Source organism: Corythoichthys intestinalis, chromosome 16 (genome assembly GCF_030265065.1).
Source record: "Corythoichthys intestinalis isolate RoL2023-P3 chromosome 16, ASM3026506v1, whole genome shotgun sequence".
In the NCBI taxonomy this organism is placed as follows: Eukaryota; Metazoa; Chordata; class Actinopteri; order Syngnathiformes; family Syngnathidae; genus Corythoichthys; species Corythoichthys intestinalis.
The window spans coordinates 9,844,994-9,858,265 of record NC_080410.1 but is presented as its reverse complement, the minus strand read 5'-3'; the positions used below and the strand labels follow the sequence as shown (position 1 = coordinate 9,858,265).

At 38.3% G+C, this 13,272-nt stretch overlaps 1 protein-coding gene across 1 annotated transcript; it reads right to left on the bottom strand.

Moving 5' to 3' along the window:
* Positions 1-12,348, bottom strand: dctn5 (dynactin 5). The gene is made up of 6 exons (XM_057817861.1): positions 12,175-12,348; positions 11,995-12,063; positions 11,794-11,912; positions 9,967-10,078; positions 8,477-8,579; positions 1-1,782 (listed from the first exon to the last, which is right to left on the bottom strand). The coding sequence occupies exons 1-6, from the start codon at positions 12,220-12,222 to the stop codon at positions 1,685-1,687; spliced, it is 549 nt and encodes a 182-aa protein (XP_057673844.1). The 5' UTR covers positions 12,223-12,348; the 3' UTR covers positions 1-1,684.
* Positions 12,349-13,272: the final 924 nt, after the last annotated feature.

The following is a 13,272-nucleotide window of genomic DNA, read 5'->3' as shown; positions in this document are numbered from 1 at the left end:
GTTGAAACAAAAGCGATCGTGCGACGTCTGTAAACAGGGGTCTCTAGGGTAAAACGGACAAATTAAAAATACAGGGTGTTTCAAAATGTTTGACCCCATTTCATAGGCCAATCATTTTGACAATTTTCGTTGGAATGACCTCAAATTTTCACAGCTTGTGTAGAAACATTTCAAGTTTCTGTGTGTAACGTTTGGCATTTCTATCTTTTCAGGTTAAGAAATGCCGTTCACTTCACAAGAAAAGGCATATTGCGTGTAGAGTATGCTCGGACTCAGTCACCGAAGTGCAGCGTGCCTTCTTCACAAATTTTGCAAAGAAGGCACCAACTAAACGCAGAATTACAGCTGCATTGGAAACTCTTACCGAAGACATGCTACTGCGAGTTTGGCACGAGCTCGAATACCGACTCGAAGTGTGCAGAGTCAGAGGCGGAGCTCATATTAAACATTTATGAAACTCTGTCATAGGACCAACAAATATTTGCACTTTTCTTTGTAAATTTAACCAATAAAACTTATGACCTTCAACATAAAGTGTATTTAGTTTCATTAAGATCCATCCTGTAGTTTCCGAGATATGGGCATTTAGAATGGGGTCAACCATTTTGGAACACCCTGTAGTTGGGGGGCTTAATGCGTCATGAATCTGCTATGGCAGCATATAGACATATTGTTCTATGAAACACAACAGTTCTTTTGGCTTAAAATACAGCAGTTTATTTTAAAGAGGTGTGCAAGAGCAGAAACTGCTTTTTCAGCCTCGTCTGTGTTTTCCGCCATATACTGTACATATAAATAACATTTTTGCATCAGGAGAAAATACTTTTACTTTATACTTGTAAATTTTAAAGCAAGTACCTGAGTAAATTTTATTTTTTTTGCCCCTTTATATGTACTTAAGTTAAAATAAGTACTTCATCCACCACTGCAAAGCACAGAAACAACCATTTATATCTATCGACAATTTAAAGTCCTTAATATGTCAGTTTGGAAGGTAGAAGGATGTTGGGATAGCAGATGAAAAGCGATATAACCTGATCAAAGAATATAATCATCACATGAACTGGGTTCCACACCCAGAATCTCAGAACTAATACAAATGAATAACAAACGCTACAAATTTCTTCATTATACCTTTAATTGATAATTCCGTGAGATCACATCAGACATTTCTAGGAATTAATTTTAGCATAGTTTAAGATGTTATCGCTTACTCGGACAATCTTGATATCTGGAAATAAATATTAACTCAGTTATTGCCACTGATGGCAATAGATGTTGAACTGGGAGGCAGCAGGGGATCGTTGCCGGGCCACCAAGTCCAATCGGATTGGACGTCTATCGTTGTCAATGGCAGCAAATGTGTAATGAACTAACAAAACAGTTGGAAGTTGTGTTTTGGTCCAAGTTTATCTCATCTGACTGTCAAATTCTAATGTGCCCTCTCTCTAATATACAAAATTTGACAACATCAAAAATTATAGTACTAAAGCAAAGGGAAATGCAATGTTACGTAACCTCCCTTGAGGTGCTCTTAAACTGTCTTAACAGGTTTTTTTCTTTTCAGCACAGAAGCTCTGTTCAACAGGATTTTAAGGAATCCCTGTCATGCGCAGAGAGAGCAGGACTTTGTATAAGAAAAAAAAGACATTATGACGGCAAAGCTCTTGCAGGCAAGTGGGTCTTATATCTGGCTGAGGGGAAGAAACTTCTGGTAGTAGCTTTTGGTGACGTCAATCATAAGGTCCTGCGTACACTCTGGAAGCTCCCCTGAAAACAAACCTGAAACGGGAAATGAGTTTAAAAAAATAAATAAATAGTGCTGTGCAATATCTCGATATAGCGATATATCGCAATATTTTGCCACCCGATCGGTTATCGATATGCTCCCGCCAAGAATCAATACTTTTCTTTGACATATTGGCCAGACAATGGAGTATGGATGCTGTAAACTGCTCAATGTTTGATGAGCAATTCCTTGGCGGTCCACTAGGGGCGCTCAAGAGTGGCGGTGAAGGTAAAGTGCGCACAAGGCGTCGAGAGAAGAAGAGAGGAAGCTCCAAGTGGGTTGAAAAAAAAAAAAAAAAAACTTTGTGAGAACGGTGGAGGAAAAAGTGAGAAAAATATTGCTACAAGTCACACATGTGGACACACTTTAGATTTTACACCAACAAGAAAGGAAGTAAGGTGAACATGGACTTTGCAAGAATTGTCTAACAAAAATAAGGTTCACTGGCAGCTGGTGACGAAGTGGACACCGGATTTCTTCACTGCTTCGTTTTCATCACTTAGGGTAAGAACGTTTTGCAATGTAATTGATTTTTTAATTTACATGTATTATTTTGATGACATTTGGTGTTGAATGATATAAAATAAACCAGGAACCCTAAACTGGATGAAAATGAATATCAAACAAGCCTACATGAACTTACTGATTTATTTGATATTATTTGAGAAGCACTTTCCATCTAGTTTACTACACATACTGTTATTACTGCCATTTTGATACAATAAGCTATAAAAATGGTTTGAATAGCTTCCAAGATAAATAAGGTGATGTGCATGATAATTAATGTAGCCTTCATATTAAAAATAGGTAATTATTGCGTTTTTAATTTCTATACATTCAATTCATATTTTTTTTAAAATTCACTCAATACTTCCAACACAAAAAAATCAGGATTTTTAATTCAAAAGCTATTAAGTAGCTAATATTTTTTGTTTTATTTTGTTTTTAAGGTGAGGAAGAATGTGCCTGACTGAGTCCGACATCTCAAATGCTGAAGCAGATGGTGAAGTGCTCAAACTAATGCTTTTGGCAACAAAGGTCATATACGAAGAAAAGACCCACCAATTTTATCATTGCCCCACTCCAAGCTCAACTGCTGACTGACAGCTACAGCACTGTTAATTTTTTTTTTTTTCTAGAAGATTTAAAACTCTAAAGAAATTAAGGGTGCGATTCATCATGCTCTCTCCAAGAGATATCAGTGGTTGTGGTTTGTTTCCTCTGTATGTCTAGGTACACAATTTGCAGTAGATTTATATTTTACAGCAATGTTGCTCAGAAAAGGTGTCCTGTTTAATAAATGACTTAAACAGTATTTTTTTGTATTTTGAAATATCTTTTTTTTTTTCCGTTTCAATAGTTGTATCGTAGAATATCATGTATCAAATTTCTGACCAATATATCGATAATCGCTGTTTCGTGATATCATGAGATAATCGTTATCGTGAGCCTTGTATCGTGAATTGTATCGTATCGTGAGGTGCCGTGAGGTTCCCACTCCTACGATATATCATATCACGATATCATTTTGCTACAATATAATACAATTTTAATGATTTGGTGGAAGAATGGACAATAATTATGACATGGGGTGGGAACTAAAGTTCACTGTCGCGAGTTGGCAGGGGCACTATTAAGCGTCACATCGGCTTATTATCTGATGAACACTATTAGCGTACAGACAACTTTTCAGTACTTCTGATCAAAATCAACAAGGAAACATCTCAAGTGCATAGTGCATCGAAGAATTGAAGCTGAACTAATTTCCACTGGAGTAAAGCGGCCAATGAGGTAATTTAGTTTGTGTTATTTGTTAGTTTGCGTTAATTGACTTAGTTTCTGTTAGTGTAGTTATGTATTCATGTTTTTTTTATGTTTCTGTGTGAATATAATTTGACTTCCTGTATATATTTATCTGTGCTGTATGAAAATGATCTGACTTAATGTATATATTTGTCTGAACTGACTTTATGTATATTTTTATCTGTATTGTTCAGTTCTCACGGCATTGTCACGGCATTGTCAAGGCAAATCAAGGCATTGTCAAGACAAATCAAGTTCTGTGATTAAAGCCCGTAAAAGAGAAACAACTTGGTTCGTGATTCCGACTCGAGAGGGAATTACAGCCCTCTCACTTTTACATTTGAATCGACATCAAACTGAACTGCCACAAACTGAACTGCCACAAACCTTAACTGTATTAAGTAGTGCTGCAACCTAAACCCATGTAGTTTAAACAGAAACAGCACAGCAGCATACATATTTAAGTATCTTTTCATATAGGTAGTCCCCCGGGTTATGACATACCCAACTTATGTGATTTTGACTTTTTTTACTTTATTTTATTAATATAACCGTTTTGTCCTTCGACGAAATGTGTATTTGATTTAAATGTTGACTTTTGTTTTGTGATGGATACTTTTATTTTGGCGCAGGAAGCGTAGAGCATGTACTATGCGCCCGAGTAACAGCACATGTACACGTGAAGAAGAACGTATTTGCACACACGAAGAAGAGGCACGCGCACACACGAAGAAGAGCGCATTTGCCCCGAGAAGAAGTTGCGCAGCCGAGTGAGAGAGAGAGAGAGAGAGAGAGGGGAAAGATTTGAGTTTAGCTCACAGTCTAGCTAGGACGTACCTCCAAGGTCTTGGCGCGGACAAAACAATGACGTATGTTTTTGGATAGTTAGAGATTTAGGGCTACTTAAAGGGTTAATTACGACTTGCGCAGAAATTCGGGTTACGTCGCCAATGTAGGAACGGAACGCTGGTTTTACTTTAAAGACTGTAAATTAACCCTTTCAGACCTATTTTTTTTCTGCTGGGGGAAAAAATGCAATATTTTGGTTAGGGATATTTGATGCTTTTATTGGTTATTGTTAATGTTAATGTGTTTTTGATAAGAAATGAGCACTTACGTTTGTTTTAAAGGTGCGTGTTGTCTCAGCCATTTTCTAAAAGTCAAAAATAGCAAAGAGGGCATGCTAAACCTCATGATTTGGTTTCGATGGGTAAAGTTTCGTCCAATCATCTCCCAGAAGTGACAATACCAACTAAATTCAGTGTATTTATTGGTTTAGAGACACGAGCGCGTCATATCCTTCAGTAGCATACTCAGGTCTGAGAGGGTTAAGCTAGTACAGTGCTTTCAGTTATTTTCTATTACACCCCACCAGGACGACGTAAACGTTTCGCACCCCCCCCCCCAACTCTCTGCCGCCACTGTAAATAGTATCATTTATAAATTTATTAGGAGTATGCCTCTGCATAACGTTGTGTACTTCTTAATATTATATATAAAAAAGTAATATACAGTATATCAACTTACAGTAATCTATAACTTTATCAACATTGTTTTGTTTGTAACAGAAAAGACTTAAAGCGCATCAATTTGCCTGAATTAAAACAAAAAAGTCACATCCAAACAGTAACAATACACACAAGGTACGTTTTTTGACCATTTGGTACTGAAAAATAAAATCAGCTAATGATAATAAATTCAAATTGATTAGCAACATTAACCCATGAGGACAATATGCCAAGCAATTTGACCGAAAAAACAAAAAATAGGAGCTCAAAAACAACAGTCATTGGACAGAGAGGGACGGTTTTAGTTTTTGCTGAAGGCAATATCAGCTCCTTAGCTATGGAATAGACTTCATAATGTATTGACGGCTCGGATCGGTCAAGCACTGTGCCTTGCGTTCAAGTAGGGGGCCGCCCACATCAAGAGGAGCTATTTACAAACACGCACGCAGCAATCTAACGCCGGATTTCTATTGAAAAAGTATGAAAGCTGTACCGCATACAAACAGGAAGGATTGTCTCAGGAGTGATTTGTTCGAGGATTCAAGGTACTGTAATTATTATTTTTTTCATAACACGCATGCATTTTGAAACGTTGTGAAAGAAATCAATTAGCCGCTACCGCATTGGCATCATAGTTCGCAATATTTAAGTAAAATAAATGCTAACTGCAAGGTTTTTTTTTGCTTTTAACCAAGAATCGAGACTGTTTTACGTCCATATCTGTAAAGAATTCAGGGAATTAAGCATTTATTCGCAAGAATTTTCACCGAAAAAGCTCTGTTTACATCAGGCGGCTGCTAGCTACATTCACTAACAGACTAGCATTGTACTTCGACACATTTATGTAAAATAAACACTAACTGCACTTTTTTTTTTGTGCTTTTAACCAAGAATCCAGACCGTTTTATGTCCATATCTATAAAGAATTTGCTGATTAAAGCATTTATTCACAAGAACTTTCACCGGAAAAGCTCTGTTTACATCAGACGGCTGCTAGCTACATTCACTAACAGACTAGCATTGTACTTTGACATATTTACGTAAAATAAACGCTAAATGAACGTTTTTTTTTTGTTTTTTTTTTTGTTTTAACCAAGAATCGAGACTGTTTTACGTCCATATCTATAAAGAATTTGCTGATTAAAGCATTTATTCACAAGAACTTTCACCGGAAAAGCTCTGTTTACATCAGACGGCTGCTAGCTACATTCACTAACAGACTAGCATTGTACTTCGACATATTTACGTAAAATAAACGCTAACTGCACTTTTTTTTTTTTTTTTTTGCTTTTAACCAAGAATCCAGACCGTTTTATGTCCATATCAATATAGAATTCTGGGATTTAAGCATTTATTCACAAGAATTTTCACCGGAAAAGCTCTATTTAAATCAAGCAGCTGCTAGCTACATTCACTAACAGACTAGCATTGTACTTTGACATATTTACGTGAAATAATCGCTAACTGCACGTTTCCCCCCCCCTTTTTTTTTAACCAAGAATTGATCAATGTGATTGGGGGTCTAATGTCTTTAAGTGATATCTTATTTGAGTTGGCTTCCTGCTGTCCGCTGCAAACATTTTACACACAATAAACAGACTCGTCTTTCCTCATCCACCACTGTATTAAAAGCTAAACGCTACATACACTTCGTCATATTTCCTCATCTTAGCTCTTCATATCGCCAATGCTTTTTGCAGTGTGCTCTTGTTTGGTTCAAAAATACTGCGCACACTCTGAAAAGGAAAGTGCCACTGCCACCCACTGAGTGTACGTGCAATTACACTTTATTCTAGTACACCAAAAAAGTATGTTCCTCTTGGTCACATGTCACACTGTCGCGATAACAAATTTTAGTGTGCGATAATTTATCTAATAAATTATTGCGATATGCGATATTATTGCACCCCCCTAAATTTATTTATTTATTTTTTTTTTTTACTAACTTAAAATAACACAATGAGAATACAGTATATATTAATAGATCAAGTACACCCATTTAAACACGATACATGTTAACTATTATATTCAAAAATACTTTTTAAGAAATCACAATTAAAAACAATAGACCATGCCTCTTTTAAGTAAAAGACAACAATATTATCACCGCACAGAAACACAGAATAAATGTCTTTTTCAAGAAAATAAATTAAATTGCACTTAATAACTTAAGCATTTAAGCAAATGAAAACTTTTCCCCTCTTCTGCTATGGTGTTCAATGTGTAATATTCCGATTTTATGTTTTCCGAGGCACCCTGAACGCAACAGTGATGTTGTTTTGTTCATGTGACGCGGCAGTAAAAGACACACAGCCTGCCGAGAGCCTTAGGTTGAGGAAGTGTTGTAGCGCCGTGTGTTAATAAAAGAAAAGTTGTCATCACGTCATGTGTTTGATATCATTGCCAGAAAAACAGACATAATAGGACACTATACAGCTTCCTTTTTTATGCTGTCCTTACAATGATGATCTGCTGCATCATAAATCGCTTTGTGACTTTCCACCTCCATGATGGAGCTTTCTTCGTCCATGTTCGCTGGTTAAACCGTGAATAAGCAACTGGGCTGTTGACTCCAGGCCCGGCTCCGTCCATTTAGACGGATGCGTCTCCGGCAAAAATAAAAAATAGCCTAAACCATCCGGCGGGCTCCGGCACGTGGTGCTCCGCAGTCAATCCGGAGCACTGACGCAGCCGGTATAAGTTGAACAATAGGATGGATTAATGGGAACGGATTGGCTCCGGTGCCATTTTTTGACGGACCCGGAACGAAGATGCATTTTCCGTAGTTGGTAACAAGTCTGCTGCACGCACGCGCGCACGTACACGCGAGGCGATAAATCGCAGCGGAAAAATTACAGCCTTCACTTTTATTTACCGTGCGATAAATGGAATTATTGCATAATGCGACAGGCTTAGTCACATGCGCCACTCCCGGCATCGCTCTGCGCCCCCCTTGGGGGCCCTGCCCCACTATTTGAGAAGTATCGAGTTTAAATAATAATAATAAATGATTTAAATATGATACTGGAGCAATTGATGTTGTCTGTGTTCTGTGTGTATTATATGTGCTGCTATTTTCAATTGTCTTGCACTCATTACTCACGTACAGTTGGCAAGGTGCTCAACCTAGCTAGTAGGGACATCTTGAGGGCAATTGGTGGTACTAACATACAAAATATAGCAAGTCAGTGCAAATTAGGCGCCATCTGCTTGCCAAAATGTACATTGCAAGAACAGGTCTCTGTGGCCAAAATGACAATAGACATCTAAAATTTTGATTAAAAGTTTTATACGGTTTTTGCGATATTTATCATACAGCGCAAATTCAGACCAGCAAAAATGCAACAGTACTGCGGGTGTAGACGGGCGCCTGTACCTGGGCATCCAGAAAAGACTGTAAAAGGAGGCACCACCGTCTCTGGAGGAAGATAAGTGTTGTCTAAGATCTTGCAGCAGTCTTTCAAAACACAGCGTCGACCCTGACAACATACCAAATGCCGTATGAAAGAAGTGTATTGCATTGAAAATACTTGATTTATTACTTTTGTTTTTATATCCAACAAATACCATGAATACAAAAAGTCTATACACCCTTGTTCAACTGCCAGAATTTTGTGATACAAATAAAAATAAAAAAAACACAACCAAGTGATTTCAAAACGTTTTCCATCATTGCGACCTGGTCAACTGACATATAGACCCTACTCACCTACGTCACAAAATGGGCGTGTCGCTGTTTCCGGCCGCCATATTGTACCTCTTTTTTAGACCTATTCTCATTGTTTTCAATTAGTCGAGCAAGTTATAGAGCAATTCATGGAAGCCCTGGTGTTATCTGACGCTGTAAACTCATTGGATGCGTTGCATAAAAGGCGTTACGTGGAAAAGCTTCCGTTTATCCATTCGCCAGATCCGTATTTGATGCCTAAATCGATGTTTTTCGACCCGCTGGCTTCGCCTGACATCTGATATCCTGATATTTACAACTATCTTGTCCACACAAAATCAGCCTATTCTCACGAAAGTTTGAAAAACTTTAAGAGCTTGGAGGCTTATAAATGCTACGTTGCTGGTTGGGTGAAACAGGTCCTCGTACACGAAAATTCGGCAGGAATCTTGTGCTCGGAAGGTGAGTTACGAAATTTTCAATTCAAAATCTTTTGTTCTTGCTAACATCCACTGTCAAGTCTAATGTATTTCATGTCGTTTGTCAATGGAGTTAAGGCTTTTAATGTTTATATGGTTTAGCGATAGCACTCACTACATACATACGTGTATGTTGTCAGCGATTAGCCTAGCAATGATCTTAATTGTGGTTGTCAGCCCAAAACCCTCTAAATATATACTAAATGCGTCTTACCAGATATGAAATGACTACTACATAATCTGTGGTAGTCGTTTGGAGCCCAGTTTTCTCGTCGAATTGCAGCAGTCAATCTCGGTCTGCTCTCCGGGTCTCTCGGAATACGGTAAAAATTCAAGTCTCTCCGTCTATCTTCTCTGTTTTTGCAACCGACCGCCACACACAACTTCACCATTTTGATTATTAATGTTAACGAGCAGAAAAACACGCCATAATAGGAGGAATTTACGAAGCGCTAATGCATTAACATGACTAGTATCCGGACAACATGGCGCGGGGGCGTGGCTGTGACGTCACGTGAGTAGGGTCTATTGTGAGTTTGTATGCACACAATTTTTATAACAGGAAGATTCAAATAATCTTTTGACTATGTCGTTAAGTGCAGTCGCGGCAAGCAAAAATCAAGCATAACATTCTAGCCTCAGGGTCTGATCATGACTCGCATGTGACTGACTTGAGGGGCTGAACCTCTGCTGTGTGTTGGAGCGCACGCGCATACTCACTATGACACAGTTCTTGCCGATGTGGACGTAGGAGCCGATCTGGGCCGCGTTTACCACGCAGTCCTCCTCGATGAACACATGATCGCCGATGTGCAGCGGGAAGAAGGCCACTCTACAAGGGTGGAAGCACAAGAGGAATGTTTACGGTCATTCGCTGGCTGTCACTTCACTGCGATGGATGTCCAATCTATATTTGTTTCAGCAACACCAATAAAATATTTGCCACAAGTAGGAGTGGGAACATCTTGGTACATCACGACACGATTTGGGATACAAAGCTCACGATAACGATAATCTGACGATATAGCGATACAACTATTATTGGTCAGGAAATCATTCTAGGATATTCAACAAAAAAACTATTAAACAGAAAACAAGCTTCTGCTGTGAATTGGAATGAGTTTATCACTAGTAGATGTCCAATCCATTTGAACTGGGAGGTATGGCAGCGAATGAACAAATGTTCATTCGCTGCCATCCCCCCCACTTCAAACGGATTGAACGTCTATGGCCGTCAGTGGCAGCCAATCCCAGGCAATGAGTAATTTTGGGCCATTTAAGGTCATTTACCTGTTGATTTTCAGTTACTTCCTGTTTATTTTGTGGTATTTTATGGGTCACTTGCTGTTTATTTTGCATTACAGAACAGGAAGTGACCTGGGAATCACCCAAATGAATAGGCAGTGACTCAAACTCAACAAAAAATGACCTGTAAATGCCCTAAAATGAACAGCAAGTGACCTGTAAATCCCCCGAAAATCGGACCGAATGACTGTGAATGCTCTGGTTTTGAAAGACCGAACGTTCCCAGTCTAATTGGATTGGGTGTCGAGCACCGTCAATGGCAGCCTTTTTTTTTCTTCTTTTTTTGAATGGCCACCTTTTTAAAATGATTAGGCCTGCAGCTATCGGTTATTTCAGTAGTCAATTAATCGATGAACTAGTTAGTTTGAATAATCGAGTAATCGGATAAGGAACATAAAAAATTTAAATACCTGACCTGAGCCTCTAATGCAGGGATGGGCAAACTATTCCACAAAGGGCCGCAGTGGGTGCGGGTTTTTGTTCATACCCCTCATGAGGACAGCCTTTCGCCAATCTGGTTTCTTACAAGTGCAATCAGTTGATTGCAGTCAGGTGCTTCTTGTTTCCACTGAAACCTCATTGGTTAAACTGCCTGTGCTGAATCAGTTGGAACAAAGACCAGGACCCACTGTGGCCCTCGAGGACCGGTTTGCCCACCCCTGCTCTAATGGTATAAAAATTAATAAATGAGGATATATGTACAACAAAAGAACAATTGGCTAACTTACATAGCAAAAGTCCGCGAGTTTAAATGCTATAAAATGCCAATTTTTTTTTTTACAATGCTCTTAACAAAAAGTTTAAACACATATTCGCACAAAAAACATCTAAATAGACCTTTAAACTAAATTACGAATGCATTGAAAAAACATTAGCTCAAACAAAAACTTAGCTTATGTTGGTCTTAAGAGGGAGCAGCTGGATTCAGCTATGTGAAATGAGGCAGACCAGAAGGCAGTGTATCCACCCATATCAATAAAACTAAAGGCAAACACTTTCAAAACAAACCATTACAAAGCCACTTTAATTAAACGATTACTCGAGGCAGCAAAATTTAATTTGAATATTTTTTTCTCTAATCGAATACTCGAGTTAATCAATTAATCGTTGCAGCACTAAAAACAGTGTCTCGATTCTTGACAGGAGCATATCAATAACCTTTTGGGATACAAAGTATCACGATATATCACAATTTCGATATTTTGTCACACCCCTAGCCACAACAACAAAAAGACATGTTACCCTTTGCTGAACTTCTTGAAAGGTGGACGAATAACACTCCTGCTTTTGACCACACAATGTCTACCAACCCTGACATTAGCGAGGTCCCCCCTGATGATGCAGTCATTCATCACGATTGTCTGGAGAGGAGACAGTACACAAACCAATTCAGATGACAATCTATTTCATGAAAGTACAACCCGAGCGTGTATTTTTACTTACTTTGCCATTGAGTACGATGTTTTGACTCCCGCAGAGCACAGATTGTCTGCTAACTTTGTTGCCAGAAGCCTGAAATGAACAAGAAACCTATCACTAGCGTCGCCATGGTGGTCCCACGCCCCGTCCGGCTAGCTAGCGCAATGGCTAACAAGCGTCTTAAAATAAAAACACACACTTTACCGTCTCAATATACTCCGCTTTGTTGTACAGTATTTCAGACAACTCCATGGCGGCGAAATTGAGGAGCTATTAATGGAATAAAAGGGAGGCAAATGTCAAGGCATTTGTTTTGTTTAGCTCCGTTTTTCCGACTGACAGTCGGATTGGATGGTTGGCCAGACAGTACGAGTTGAGTAGTGTTATCGATAGATTTTTCTCCACGAAAGAGGGGGGGGGTTCTGGTAGAATGCATTTTTAACATTTTTTTTTTAAATTCATCTTTGTTTGGTAAGGCATTAAGAATGAGCCACTCCATCCGATGAATTTAGCTGTTAATTTCGTGATTGATTGATTATGCCTGGATTTGATCCGCTATGTTAAAGGGAAAAATTCACGATTATCGTTAACGAGGACGGGATTTAAAAAAAAATAATAATAATAATAATTGAGAATACAAAAAAATGTCTATGAGCATACCTGGCAAAAAATAAAACCCGGAACTCTAACGCATACAAGCACTGAGCGAGCCCTTGGACTGTAAATATCACATATAAAAATAACTAGATGTCTTATGTGCAATGTGAGCCATGGGGGACAAGCGTCACCCCATGTATGTCATTTTGCGTCAGAGCAGTTCGACAAATATAACATTGTAGTAAACGGATAGTGTAGTTTAAAATATGCATTTGTTTTTTTTTGTGATCTAAAAAAATGCATTTGATACAATCAATCACCAAATACCAAATGGAAAAATATGGAATTTGCGGGGTAGCAGGTTAAATGGTTATTTAAGCAGTAGGGTTCAGTATGTCAAAATGGGACAGTATACATCAACTTGGTGTTGCTTGTGGTGTTCCTCAGGGGCCTGTGTTGGGACCCAAACTATTTAATCTATATATAAATGATATTTTTAATGTATCTGAATCTCTAAAACATTCTTTTTGCAGTTGACAGCAATGTATTCTATAGTAGTAATTATTATGAGTTGCTAAAGACCGTGAACAAGGCGCTGATTACAATTTAAAAAATGGATGGATTTAAATAAATTATCGTTAAATGTAAATAAAACCAAAGCAATGATGTTTGGTAGCTTTAAAACAAATCTTGATTTGCATGTAA

Excerpts from the sequence above, each read along its gene's own strand:
- dctn5 (XM_057817861.1), bottom strand. The coding sequence starts at position 12,222 with ATGGAGTTGTCTGAAATACTGTACAACAAAGCGGAGTATATTGAGACG. Across the intron at positions 11,913-11,994 it reads ACATCGTACTCAATGGCAAA|ACAATCGTGATGAATGACTG; the intron begins GTAAGTAAAAAT and ends TCTCCTCTCCAG. Across the intron at positions 10,079-11,793 it reads TTCAAGAAGTTCAGCAAAGG|AGTGGCCTTCTTCCCGCTGC; the intron begins GTAACATGTCTT and ends CCACCCTTGTAG.